The 15,538-nt window shown below is 29.5% G+C and overlaps 1 protein-coding gene across 8 annotated transcripts in view; it reads right to left on the bottom strand.

Annotated features, from left to right (window-relative positions):
• Positions 1–1,730: 1,730 nt before the first annotated feature.
• Positions 1,731–15,538, bottom strand: part of LOC106681037 (F-box/LRR-repeat protein 7) — a 20,990-nt gene continuing 7,182 nt past the window's right edge. For 7 of the 8 annotated variants that reach the window (XM_014421150.3, XM_067053576.1, XM_014421154.3 and 4 more), the window contains 8 exons: positions 15,162–15,359; positions 14,905–15,018; positions 13,421–13,596; positions 11,653–11,932; positions 9,980–10,172; positions 7,075–7,211; positions 5,481–5,621; positions 1,731–2,489 (listed from right to left, as the gene is read on the bottom strand). In XM_014421150.3, the coding sequence (XP_014276636.1) occupies positions 2,302–2,489; positions 5,481–5,621; positions 7,075–7,211; positions 9,980–10,172; positions 11,653–11,932; positions 13,421–13,596; positions 14,905–15,018; positions 15,162–15,359 (1,427 nt within the window). In that variant the 3' untranslated portion in view covers positions 1,731–2,301. The remainder of the gene's footprint in view (positions 2,490–5,480; positions 5,622–7,074; positions 7,212–9,979; positions 10,173–11,652; positions 11,933–13,420; positions 13,597–14,904; positions 15,019–15,161; positions 15,360–15,538) is intronic. The other variant, XM_014421152.3, reaches the window with a different exon arrangement.

The raw sequence follows: 15,538 nt of genomic DNA on the forward strand, positions 1-15,538 counted from the left end.
ATAAGTGTCCTACAAAATTCTAGTAATTTTAAGGGCATTACTAGAAAAAATTTCACAGCCGTTAGAGCAACTCGTGAAATTATGAAATATGAAGCAGAAGGTGTCTTTTACCAACACACTGTGTGCCATTGGTTGGAAAATTTAGCAGTGGAGAAGGAAGAAGAATGACGTTGGAAAGGAAGAAGGGCTCCAGGTGACCATTAAACAGGAAGCAGTTGAGTCAGATTCACCCACAAATACTCGTGAACTTGCCAGGGAGTGGTGTGTCGAAAGATACTGTTAGTCGCCATCTACTTTCCATGGGAAAGGTGAAAAAGAGCATTAGACTGGTCCTTTACGAACTTACTCCTCAGCTATCATCTAAAAGGTTAGAAATGTGTGAAAATTTATTGAAAAACCCTTCTGATATTAGATTTTACCGAAGAAGATTGTCACCTGTGATGAAAGGTGGGTTTACTGGCGATATCTGAATACCCATGAGCAATGACAAGATTGCGGACAAACTGTTTTCCGGTTGCTACAAGAGGCAATTAGAAAAAAATCCATGCTTTGCGTTTTTTTGGAATTTTGAAAGAATTTGTTCCTGATGGATGCTCTATGAATTCTGAACTCTACTGCGACCTACTGGAAAGATTGCATGCAAAATTGTTGGAGCGTTATCCTGCTTTGATCAACCGAAAATGAGTTTTATTCCAACAAGATAATGCTCATCCTCATACTTCCTGCCAAACCAAAGAAATGTTTAAAGAACTTCCTGGGTTAGAACTCCTGCCTCATCCATATATAGTCCTGACCTCGCATTATCGGATACTACTTGTTTCAATCCATGCCCCATTTCCTTCAAGAGAAAAAATTTGAAAATTTTGCAAAGTTGAAATTTCGGTCCAAGAGTTCTTTGACAGCCATACCAAAGAATGGTATCAGCGTGGGATTGAGCAATTGGATAGCAGATGGCCAATGACGATAGATAACAATGGGCTATAATTTGTGTAGTACTTCCGAGTATAATTGTATTGTATATTAAAGAAATAATAATACAAATATTTGGTTGAAAAACAGTCATTTTTTTTTTTTTATACACCCAATTATATTCAAATTACTAAAACAGGAAAACTTCTAGGGCACCCCTTCCATTTTTCCTACCTCCTAGGAAAAGACTAAGAATCTTTACCTCTTGACTAGTCCGAACAAAGTCCTTAAGACCAAAATTTTCATTACCCTCCATAAAATACAACAATAAATTGTTGTATTTAGCAAAAGTCCGAACACATAAAAGGCTTACAATCTTATTAGTCTATATAATAAAACTAGGTTGTTCAAATCTATAACTTATTACGGATTTTTGTATGGCGAGTATTGTAAAGTTGTGGAAAGGTTACGTTTCTGTATTATGTCCATACTAGAAGTTAATGCAATCCTGATAAATATATGCAAGTTGTCAAAACTATCTATTAATGTAACAAACGAGTTTACAATATATAAATTCAAATGTTTTAGTCGGAGAATTTGAAATTAATAAATCGCAAAAAAAAATAATAAAAGGGAAACAAATTAACTAAATTACAGTATTTTCAAAATGATTTAGGGAGCTTTGATAATTTATAATAAAAAAAAAACTTAATGATTTTGCCTAGTTTTTGACAACCTGTATCGAGAAATAGAAGAGAACAATGCTTACAACAGGTTACTAAATATCAATTTCTTCATTATAACAATTGTTTTATTCATTTTATCACATAATTTGAGTTATCCTCTTTAAACAAAAAATAAATACAGAATTCTTATGCAAAAAAATCTTTCATGAAACACAATATTTATACATAACTTCTAAATTTAACATTATAACTAAAGTTATAAATTAGAAAAGATAGCTCACTAGATTTGATAAGTGTGTTATAAATAGCATTAAATTTTTTCCTTTTCCCATTGAGGGTTTTATTATTTACAATGAATCAAATTCATTCCTAAATACACATGAGGTAAAACAAAAAATATATAAATTCACTTTCAATTGAGACTTAGAAATATATAATGAACTTATTTCATATTTAAATAACAAAGAACAACAAATAAAAGAAAAAATAATCACATTTTAAATTATGTATTCAAGTTGAATAGAAAAACTAAGACAGAGAACATAACGACTTAACAATTACAAATTTGTTACATATACAAAAATAAATATTTATATAACTTTCATACATAAAATATTTCACATAATTAAAATACATGGTGTATGTAACTTGAAATACCGGCTTTTAAAACATTGAATAAGAAATATTGACAAAAGGACCGTAATTTCTAATCTAGATAAAGAAATCCCGGATCTACATTTTCGTAGTCAGGTTCTAATACATCTGCACATGTTCTAAATCGCATGTTGTTGAATTCATCATCATCATCGTCATCGTCATCATCATCATAATCATTATCAAAATATGATTCACTGTCATCATCATATAGATCATCGTAGTCATATTCATCAATGACTGCAAAAGATAATAAAAAAATATTTTTCAGTTTAATAACAAGTATACTGTGTAAATGACCAGTTATGGACCCTCTTAAATCGTTAAGTTTTTTAGATAATTATCTAACAAGTTGGTGATCGATTTTAAGAAAATGTGATGATAGACTTGTGTGCTTCACGGTTTTTCAGAATAATTATAAGTGCCCTCTTATAGCATAAATCCATTTCATACTTTTTATGTTTTGTTTTTTTTAATTTAATTTTTGTTTAGTTCCATGAGTCATGGGCACCCTGCAACCCTTAGCTAAATTTAATAATCGTTTAAGAATACAACAATATATTATGTTATGTTTAATGCATACTCTTTTGTAATACACTATTTTTATATTTTTATAATCATAATAAATACTAAATAAATAATAATTTCATTTACATAAAACAGCTTTCTTCAAATTTATAAAGGTTGTCCCAAAATTAATGCAAGATTTTAAATAAGTAAATAACATTTTTTTCCCTTTAAATTGTTATTTTTCTATTGAACTGTAAAGTACACAGGGTAAGGTTATGTATGGAATAACAAATAGGACAAATGGCTTCCACGACTGCTGAAAAATGCACACTCTGATAATTTTCCATTACCAGTTTGCATAAATGTGGCTGAATTTCGTTGATGCAGTGCATAATTTCCTCCTTCAATACACATCCTTGTGGGCCTGTAGGCATAGACTTTTGACTTCAAATAACCCCATACAAAGAAATTCAATGGTATTAAATCACATGATCTAGGGGGCCAATTCTTATCACTGAAATGAGAGAACATACTACCAGAACATGACTCATGAAGTAATTGTTTTGTGGATTGTATGACATGTGGGACCATTCCAACCATATTTTGTACACAATTTTTGAACTGTGGGTGCCTAACTTTCATTATTTTTTAAAAATTGATCAACACAATGAAACACACATTTTTACTAAAATTAAACTATCAGCTGTCTATTTTTTTTTTAAAGGGTTGCCAACACTTTACTATGTGAATGGTGGCTAATTCAAATCTTGCATTAATTTTAGGACAGTCTGGAATTGAATGAAATGTATTTTTATAGGTGGGTTTAAATCTACACTGGTGCATAAAATGAAAATTAGATGTTCATATCTTACCTTTAACTGGTATTTCTCGAGCCATATACTACATTCATGGGAAATAATGATAGAAAAGGGAAGATAAAGAAAGAAAAAGATGGGTAATACAGCTATATGTTACCTGGTTGGCAGTTTGAGAAAGACAGACAGGAACAGAGAGGGGAAGAACTTGGAAAAAGAAAGGAACAGTAGCATGGGAAAAGGCAGGAAATCAGATTTAAATTTATAGCAGACACCCTTTAGAACATGCAGGGTGTTTAAGTCTTGACTGACATTCCTTTTTTCTTTTATCAAGTTTTGAAAGAAAAGTTTGTAGATCTTATTTGTGAGAAGTGAAGTTTCTTTCTTTTGGTGGTGAAGTTAACTGACAATGCTAACCTCTTCCAGTTCTTTTGCAGAGCATTTGATTCTAGAATTTCCAGTAGAAAGAAGTATTTTCAATAGAAACTTCTCATAGAAAATCTAATTTTGAACCAAATTTATATTAATGATTTTTCTGGCCTGACGCGTCTTGAAGATCTAAATCGCCAGTACAGCCAATAATGTCTGATGTTTTTTTTTATAATTTACTCACAATGAGGAAAATTTAATAAACATAAAGAACAAACTCGATTGATAATTTGATTTCCTGAGAGAACCCGTTATCATAATTTCAGTATTCTCGGTCAGTGAGACTCAAATGACTGTCATGAAGCCACTTCAATAAATAAATGCCTTAATTTTATCGAAAGACTTTTGCAGGGAATTGAATTCCCAAACAATTTTGAAAATTGAAACAATTTTCGAGGTATTGATTTGACTTCCTTCCTTTCAATATTTCTTATTTTCTGCCTATGTAGTCTCTTCAATGCCCGTTCGACCTTACACACCTTTTTCCAATTTCAATTGTTCTTCCTGTTTGCCCCTTCCATCTATCAAGAAGAACAACATAAGGAAATTTTCAGGTGCTTAATTGATTTTCCAGATTCCAGGTCATAGTGCCATTTTGACCTTCAAAAATATATTCTCTTCTCCTTAGGTTTATTGCTAACAGTAAGATCTTGGGTCGGATACTGCTTATTGAAAAGGTTGTCGAATGGGTCATAATCAAATTATATTTCCTTTCCATCTTAATATAATAAATAAAGTTTGACTAAGAATTTTTTAGAACTACTTAAACAATCCTTCTCACGTATGTCCATTATTACTTAAAGAGGTATTTTTATAACTATTTATGACACTTATGGATGTAACTGCTATTTAATGTATGATTACACTTTAGAATATGGCAAAAATTTCTTTTGAAAAATGAAACCTTCTCCAAAGAAAATGTAAAAAATATTTATCAATCTTAAAAAAATTAGAAATTTTTAATAAAAGTATTTATTACTAATGGGCATAGTGTCAAGAGTTAGTAATACCTTTTCCTCTTAAATAACTAAAGGACATATTCATATAGATTTAATAATAAAAATAATAATAATAATAATAATAATAATAATAATAATAACAAACCGTTAGCATCTCAAAAAACTACAAAGAATATGTACATACTTTTAAAGTTACAAAAAAACACTCAGACAAAGGCAACACTCCACTCTTAAGAAATAAATAATTCAAAAAGAATACTACCAAAGAAATGGTCTCTCTTCTATAAATGTTGACTGAACACTCACTTGTGACAACAGACAACTGCTGACTGGAAATAAATGTGGGAAAGAGGGTATTGTAAGGAGGGCAACAATGGAACTCGACAATCTGATTAAAATCTTCTGTTTCAAAACTAAATGTTTCTTATTGCTGCCAATATAATTCAAGGGTGTCCATAACTAGTCATGTACCCCATATTCATTTTTTAAATTATAAAAAAAAAAGATTTGTAACTTACACAAATTATTGAAAAAGTCATCCTCATATCTGAATTCAGGATCTATGATGAGCATGGCACCAGGATATTGCGACATAATAGAAGAGGATGGGTCGACAGTCACTTCCGACGACCAGCATATATCAACATCAATTCCAGATTCTAGTCATAACAATAAAACTTATAAAACATCTAATCAAAACAGTAATAAGGTCTATTTGTAATAAATCTTCTTTGAAATGTCAAATATAAATTTTAATTTAAATAAATAAAATAAATATTAGCCCAACATCCCTAAAGAGAGGAAAGCACAACTGAATTCCTCACAGCATTAATTGTTAACAACCATCGTTTACTTTGCGCTCCAAACAGCTTAACCTATAGCCATTTTTATTGGTGTCCATGGTCACAGAAAACAATTGCTAACTGAAAAGTAAATTTTTCAGAACACCGATGCCACTGCTTTACTTTAATAGTGGTACATATAACAAAAAGAAAGTTTTGGTTTCATTTTCAAAAAGACTTCCTAGTATATTAGAGAGGGGTTTCTTCTCTACTGCATTCCCTCTTCTGACTGTCGCAAAATATCCAAATTTTATGATACAATCTGTAGTAGCAGTTCCAAACTATTTTCTCAGGCTAAAACAATGTCACCGAATCATTCTTGAGCTAAAAAAATTTAGCAGCACCCTAGTCAAACTAGAAAAATAAAATAAAAATGTCAGAAAATGTTTTTGAAGATAGGTTGAATATGTAGGAAAATAAGAAAAAACAATGCTAAGTAAATCCTTGAATGCACTGTATACTTGCTATTTTAATTTTAAATATTCTTGTATTATTTTTTTTTTTTTTAATATTTTGAGAAAGTAGAATTTACTTGCAGCACCTGGCATACACTTGGGGCGTCCTTGACACCCACTTTGGGAACTGCTGATCTATAGAATATGTCAAATACAAAATTAAAAAAAAAAAAATTTCTTTTTGTTAAATATCCCACTATTAAAGCAAAGCTGTAATGTATTGATGTAATCTAATTTTATTAAAACTTATGCTCCTTGCCTTCATAAAGAATTTTTTAATAAGAAATAACTAATATTTTTCATTTTGATTCCCACTTAAAATATTTGAGATTTGAATGAAACTGAAGTTCTAGGAAGGCATTTATCATTAGGTCTTGAAGCCAGGCAAACATCACTCACTATTTGGGTACAGAATTAAAGAACTTAAATATTCTCCATTATTCCTTTTGAAATGGATAATTAATTATTGTATGAGAGAATTAGTCCCTACACTCAATATTAACGTTGAGCTCTAATCATTTATTAACCAACTAACTATTATTTAATTAATGTCATTCTTTTCACCTGATACAACTGGAATAACTATAACATGAAAGTAGTAAATTTCTTAATTAAAAATGAGTATTATTAGTTAATCTGTACTATTAATTAACTGAATTATGAATTTATACTGCTGTCGATTTTTATATTTATATTTTAATAATATTATATAAAACAACAATTAACGCTCAATTATTTTATAATTGAATGTTACAATAAAATATAACAAAAATCAGTTTCTTTCTCTCTTTTTTTTAATTATGTAATCCACGCACCTCCAGCGATTATCTTCAGTTTCTTCTTTCCTGAACTTTTCAAACTGCTTTCGATAGCAGCAGTTACAGTGAGATTGGTAACATGCATGCAACCACTGACATCAAGGATTTCCAATTCCTTACAGTTCGTAACAATGCTGTAAAAAAAATCAACAGGTTTTACATTCTTAGTACTATTAATAACCATAAAATTTTGAGGTTTTAAACTAGAACAAGGAATGTAAATTTGTAATAGGCAGGATTAAAACAAAACACTAATTGAACAAATAAAAAAAAAAATGGGTGTTATTTCTATTTTAACTTTAAAAATAAATACTAAATAATTTATTTTGTTTACCTATGTAGAATGGAAATAGTAAATACAGCATAATTCAATCCAATTTATATAAAGGTTTCAAAGGATTTTGGAGATATTTTTGACATTTCAGTATAAAATCATTATACAAAATACAACTTGAAATGATTCAATAAAAATTAATGAGATTCATTCTTGATGAGTACTTACTCTTGTATAAAGAAATTAGAGTCAGAATGAAGAACAAAAAAAGTCTTCAGATCAATATAACACAAAATAATGCTACATTTATTTATAAAGGTACATATACCAAACTATGTGCTCAGTGGGTTCCGAAAATCCTAACGGAAGATCATAAGGAACAGAGACTGACTGCAGCATTGACCTTTCTCCAAATATACAGCACAAATGGTAATGCAGATTTGCATTGCCAAGTCATCAGTCACAAGGCTAGGCCTACCACCGGTCCTTGTCGTGAACACTCGTACGGCCATTTTTAAAATCAATGCACCATTGTCTCACTCGGTTTTCACTCATTATCATCTGCCCGTAAACATCACAAAGCTGACGATAAATTTCAATAGGCCTGTTGTTTCGAGCCAACAAAAACCAAATCACAGACCGCACTTCACAAGTGGCAGGATTTTCTACAGAGAGGGTATTGAAAAACTTGTTTCACGGTATGATAAATGTCTCAATTTTAACGGCAATTATGTAGAAAAATAGCTTAAGAGTGTACCTTTCAAATGTATAGAATTAACTTTGAGTTTTTCAATTTGTGAATTGTTTATTTCAAAACGCCTGTTACTTTCTGGACAGCCCTTGTATAATATATATGGTATTATATATAAGGTAAGTATATATAATACTTAATGGTATAAAGTAAGTATGTACCAGGATGTTACAACAATTTTTTCACTAAATATTATTTGAAATAATTAAACATCTCTTATTGTTAACAGCAATAAACAATAGTTAAATATGAAAGAATTACATAACTAACTAACTAATTACATAACATAAGGATAAAATATAGCAATAGTTAATTGTTAATAGGCCTATAAATTGAAATGAAGTAAGGGGAAGTTTTAGAAGTAGTATAGAGATTGTGAGGGAGTAACAGAGAACTAGCTGTTTTGAAACAAGAAGGATGAATTTCAATACAAAGTATGGTGGTAAGTAAAAAGTGTATAGCTCACCACATCAGATTTTTAAAACAGGGTTATTTTCTTAATTGTTTCTATATGATGAAATATATTAATTTTACAGATACTAAGTATAAATAATCTCTTTTTTTACTAGCAAATGAGATACACAGGATATCATTTATAACAACCTCGAAGAGACCAGGAATATTTGGTCATTATAGTCGGTCGGTCATCTTTATAACCAATCACTACACAAATCATGCAAATGTAAAATAAGAATTTTTTAAAATCAATTATTGCTACTAAAAACTAATAAATTGCTTTATTTGACAATCAATAATTTCTGTGGTTGCTATAGACATTAGCAAAAATAAATAGGTAAGTCTCTGAAAATCATGGGTCCTCTATAAAGGTTTCGACTATGAATCCTAATCAGGCGATTTGTGAACATATAAAACTTCCTTAGGACCTAACCTCACAATGTATTAGCCCTTAGTCCTTAACAAAGACGCTTCTAGACCACAACTGAAAATATGTTAATTTTCTCAAAGATAAAAATGTTTTCCTTAACCCTGAAATTTTCAGGGATATGTTAGTTCTTATCTTTTAAACTTCTTATTTACTAATGAAATAATTTCAAATGTTGGAAAAATAAGTATTTGTAAGAAAAATGGGACAGTAATTTATATGGAAGATGTATTCAAAAGAATTACTTGTTTATTATTTTTTATTAGTATTTGAGAAAGATGTCCAAAAATTCAAGATGCTATCTAGAGGCAGATGAAGCAGTAGGCTTGGGTAACCATCTTAGGCCTCTACAAACAGAAGAGTGAATAGCATTTCAAGAACCACATGGTTTTTATAGGCTGAAATCAACAATTCAATTTGAGCGAATATTCTACACCCCAATTGGGCAAAGGGACAGATGCAGAATGAAGGAGAGTAGAGAACAATATGCATCATCAAAATTATATATAACTTAATAATCAAAATTATATACCAATAACTAACCCTATTGTACAACCCATTTGGCATATAACATTAATATTCAACAATAGAGGTCTACCTACCTATTAACCATTTTTAAATCCATTAAAATATCCGTTAAGATTTATCTCAGGGAATATCTAAATCAAACAGATTCATTTTTTCTTTTTTTAAAGGGAATTTTATCTATTTTTGGATATAAATTTGCAAAAAAAAAATTAAACTGAAGATTTGTATGTATGTTATTAGATATGTTTATAAATAGATTATGAAGTGATGGCAGGTGTTCTTCTTAAGTAATGCAAAATTACTGTTTAATGACAAAGAGTACAATCAGTTCAATAACTAAGTCATGCGTATGGAAACTACTAATAACATTCATGGACAGGCAACTCCTTATATCTGAGGTCATTATAAACGATATCCGGTGCACATTTAAACTAGATTTTAATGATAATCATTAAAAATTGTTTACCTTTGACATCCTTCGTCAGTGATGGAACTGCATCCCATGAGATCTAAATGTTGTAGGTTTTTTATTTTCTGCGATATTGACTTCAGTATAGAATCGTCGAGTTTAATCAAACAGGCCAAAGTGAGATGAGTTAGACGAGTGAATTTTGACAACACACTGAGACCTTGCACAGTCAAATATCTGTCATCTATTCCTACAAAAAATAATTACTGAAAGATGATACACAAGTTCTTAAAATAAGACAATAATTCTGTTTAAAAATAACAATAAAAAACAAAACAAAAAAAAGTAAATTAACAAAAAATCTTGATGATTATACTTAAATAAATGGTATTGTGAATTAATAACGGTATCTTACAATTATATCAGATTGTGTCTAGTGAAATGTCAATGTCCTGGATGATGGAAAAATAATATGATTCAATACAAAAACAATCTATTTATCAGAATATCTACAAGCAATGCTAAGTTTAGATTTTGATGAGTAAGCATAAGCCAATTCAAATGATTTTTCATAACAAGATAAATTAAATTAAATCATACTAGCATACCCGTATGGAGCTCTCATGTTAAGTACCTACTACCCTTCTTCTCTGAGATACATTTAAAATATAAGTGAAACATATTTATTCAGATAACCAATTTAATATTATCAAAAAAGTTTATTCAACACAATTGGTGAAGCCAAATATTGAAGACTATGTTTAATTGACAGTTCACTAAATGAGTAAATAGATAGGCCCATAGGAAAATATTCCTTCATTTTAATGGTTAAGGAGACTTCAACATTCATAAAAACCTCCAAAACGATATGAGATGAGTATGGCATCTGTAGTACTCAGGAGGCTATTTCTACTATCAGAGAGAACTCATAACGAGAGGGACTTAATCGCTATTCTTTTTCCTAAAAACAGTATATTTTAGGTCTTTAAAATGTAGGACATGGTAAGTTCCATAAGACCACTGACAATTTTTTTAAACTTATGAGTTGGGTCTCTGTGAAAGTTGAGATGACTGTTCCTTAATAAATTCTAAAGTTTTGAGTTTTGCCAACTACTTCTTTGGTGTTGTTTGTATAAATTATGGTAAAAAATATTATATTAAGATTGTAAATTGTGTCACGTATCTCTAAAATCTGATTGAAGTCACTTTGATTGTTGGTGGCAATAGGACCATCAAGCCCCACTGTGAATGTTTTGTTTTAATGTTAGGACAATTTTATAATTCTTAAAATTAGTAACATTTATAGCTGTCCACATTTATAGCTGTGATGTTAGTGGTCCAGGACCACCACACAACACTCGATGTGTCAAAACCTAAATGTTCTGTCTCAATCCGCCAACACAACCATTGCAATTTTGAAACCACCAACACTTTTCAGTAACTTTTATTAAAATTGTAAAAAGAATTCAAGAGTCAACATTAGGATTCAACACTTCTCCCTGAAAGCCCTTTTATTTTTTTCAATAACATTGTCAATTCATCACCACTCCAGGGAACAAGAAAAGTTATCTACAGTATGGAATCGACCTGTAATGACCTTTTTCTGGATTGTAAAAACATTATATTTAATAATTTTCACAAGGATATCTATAATAAAGTAAATTTTCTCCACTAGATTAATACAACAATAAAACAAAATAAATCTAATAAATAAATGAATGTAAACCCACCTGATAGGCTCAAGTATTTCAAGAGACTGCACTCTTGCGAAAGCTGATTGAGGAAATGATCACAAACGAATGCATTATTATCCAAGTCAAGGCGGGTCAGCTTCTTTAATTTAGTTATAGGTGTGAGAGAATGCGATTTAAAATCGATAAAGCCTCCTGCGAGGGTCAATGAATTCAGTTCAGGCACAATTGACGCTATCATTTCCACATCCTTACTCCGTATAGATTCACAAGAGACGAATCTTAACTCTTTCAAAGTGTCTTTAACATTTCTAATTCCCTGTAAAAACAAAAATTTTACATATGATATTGATAAAAAATAATAAGGTTTACAATGGAGATCCTCATTTATGTAGGATAATTGAGAGAAGAACTATAGCTACATTTGGCATTTTTAGAATACAATTTTTATAACATTAAAGGTCACCACTCTCAATTAATCTTCTTACTACACACAAGTTTGTGATGCAAAACAAGAAAAAAGTCTATAAATTAATATTATAAATATGCTTTAACGCACACTTTTTTTGAAAAAAAAAAAAAAGGCAAAATTTTTTGTAAAACAAAACAATTTAGAACATCGTCTTGGCAAAAAAAATATATAAAAGTAATCAAAATTTTAATTTTAATTTTGGATATCAGTCATAATACCTAGCTTCCTATATAAACGTAGGCTAAAACTATATATAGAGGATTATTACAGAAAGTAAATCATTGTTATTTATTTTATTATTGTCACATTGTTATTTCCAATTCTAGATTATATTCGAGTGGGAAAAAATTTAGCAACATAAAATATGCTACTCGAATTATCTTGAATGTGCACAATTTGGCCTGTTTAGCGTGCTCGAATTAACTCGAGCGTACAAGTTAAGCTGTTAAATAAACTCGACAATAAGTTGATTAAAGCTTAGTATAATAATGCCATATTTCCATATAAAAATTTATTTAAATAAGGTTTTATTTTTGTTTGATGGTAATTAAATTACATTCTATTTATGTTTTGTTTGTGGACAAAATTTTCAATTTTTTTTTTCTATTCAACATTTTGAGGCCTTTTTACCTGACCTTCAAAAGTTCCTTTTCTTTCAAAAGCGGAGGGAAATATTAGAACTGAGCTCAGTTCTAATATTTCCCTCCTCTGCGACACAACCCCTGATGAAGACCTGAAACTCAGGTCGAAACGTCGGCATAAAATAAATAAATATGGTTTTGTTTATTTATGTTGTTCTTTGCTGACCGCACCCCCCGACAAACTTCTTCAAGTAAATAGTTTAATAACTATTACAGTTTTTTCTTTAACCACACCCAGACAATCTTCCTTTTATTTATTTATATATAATTTGCATAAAAAGAAATAATTATTATGATGACATTGTAATAATAATTTTAAAACAATAAATTTATTTAGGAAATCCTGAAGATCAGGTGATAATAATGCCATAAAAGTTTTAGATTAGAAAAAGAAATCTGTGAAAAATTATGGACAATTTTGTTCACATCCTGATAAATTGAAACATAAATCTACACAATAAGTAGTACTATTATCATACATTTTCAGTGTGTATTCATAGCTTATTTTTAAATCATTATTATTTAATTATTGGTTCTTTTCTAGTTTTAGACTAGATTTATAGTTGTTTGTGGTGATGAGAAAATAAACTGCACAAGTCAAATCTTGATGATGGGTTTCAAGAAGTTGAAATAAAAACATAATTAATGGGAATGTATTTTTTTTAAATTATGTTAATATATCATTTTATCATACCTGCAATAAATATTCTGAATTGAACTCGTACATTTCCAGCGACATCGATTTTAGTGGAGGATGTAAAAATTTTAGCCATAAACCGACGGAAGAAGCACTATACTTCAAACTGATTTCTTCAAGAGCAGATTTCTTAACCAAGGCAACCATTTCGCCATCGTGTTGGATAGTACACGCTATATAATCAATAAATAATAATTAGCAGAAAACTTAATAACTGAACAATATAATAAGTTAACAATTCATGAAAGATAATATACATGTTACTGTTTAGGGATATAACAAAAGCTTAATATCCCTTAACTAATGAGACAAAACTAAATAATAAAAATATTTTTTTTTTTAAATAACGATTAATTTAATATTAGAACAATAATAATTTTAAATCATTACTTTGATGATTTAATTTATTCAAATCACTTTCTTTTAAACAAAATTAATCTATATTAATATATAAAACTGATGAGATTGTATATTGGACCAATTATTTCAGGAACCATCAGTCCCATTTACAAAATTCTTTTTGTGTTAGATAGATCGTTAATTGCGGAAGATGGAAGGAAAACTTGACATTGAGTAACTCGCTACAAGCTTTAAAATAAATCAAGATTCAGTAAACAGCAACAGACCGAGAAAACATGATACCTGCCACACTTTATTGATTTTTTCAAAAGAGGGGTTTCAGTACATTAAAAAACAAAAGACTAAATTAAAGCAGATGGAACAAGAAATTATAGTGAAATCCACTTTGGATGGGTATTTGGATTGGCTGGTAATAGTTGGCCTGAATTTGTGACCGACCCGTGAGGTACAAATGAAAGGGGTTGCATCCACATGTTTAGTTTTAGTTTCCATTGTTTCAGAACTGCCAACAGATGAATATTTTTGTTCCTCGCATTATAATTAAATAAAAAATTTCCCCAACCTTTGGATTCAATAATTAATTCTTGTTAGGGTTGTATATTTTAAAATTCTATCAATCCAGTGTAAATACTTTGTTTCAATTCATGTTAATTACTTTAACAGCTTATTTTGGATTTAACAAAGCACAACTACATATTTAAAATGACATTGTATGTCAAGGTAATTAAATTAAAATTTTTTTTAATGAAAATTCTAGAAACAAAGGTTATGTTCATGTTGTCTATTTACATGAATTTTTATCATCTAAGATCTATATCGCTGATATTTATGTTTCCTTTCATTTTTTATTATTTTTTCAATCTTTAATTTGTTCCTGTTTAAAATGAAAATCGAGTAAATCGAATATAATAGCCTAAAAAATTCAAAAGCCTGTGGATATTGACGTTTGTTGCTTCCTTTATTTATCAAGGACAAGTACAAGTCTTGGATCTGCCACAAATGGCAAACATAAAGATCCAGCATAATGCACAAACATACAAATAATTTGTTGAAAGTAAAAGAAAAGTATTCCACAGTAAGAATTGAAAGATTTGATAATTAAAAAAAAGTTAAAACCTTACCGTCCATGGAAAATGATTTCAACATCGGACAGCTTCTCGCCAAAAATGCTAAGCTCCTTTTGTGAATTTTAATATCTCTTATGACTATCGATTCCAGTTTCTTGCAGCAATTAGCTTAAAAAAAATTAACAGATGATTAAAAAGTAAAACAAGCATATTAATCTTTATATCTCTAGAAAATCCTTTTCATCAGTTCAAGATTACATTTCATTGAAACATCTAAACTGAATACCAAATAATAATTAATAATAACTTACCAATTGTGACGATGGCATCTGCAGTTAGTTTATGGCCATCCTGAGCAATATTTATATGAGTAACATTTGGACACAAGCTGAGATAATTTCTAAGGAGTTCATCGGATAGTGAAGTAACAACAAGGGGAGGTACAGTGAAATCTAACTTTTTTATACCATGCCACATACGCATATTCAATAGTTTCCATCTACGACAAACTAAAAAATATATATATATATATTGTAATACATATTACTTTGTTTGTTGTATTACTCTTTTTGAGTAAATAATATATTTTGATGTATAAAGGGTTTTTAATATGTTTTATTTTATGTATAATTTTAATATTGTTATTTGTTATTTTAAATTAAAAAGCAAGCTAACCAGTTTTCTTTGT

This window comes from Halyomorpha halys, unplaced genomic scaffold (genome assembly GCF_000696795.3).
Source record: "Halyomorpha halys isolate HHAL.00 unplaced genomic scaffold, Hhal_1.1 Scaffold305.1, whole genome shotgun sequence".
Taxonomy (NCBI): Eukaryota; Metazoa; Arthropoda; class Insecta; order Hemiptera; family Pentatomidae; genus Halyomorpha; species Halyomorpha halys.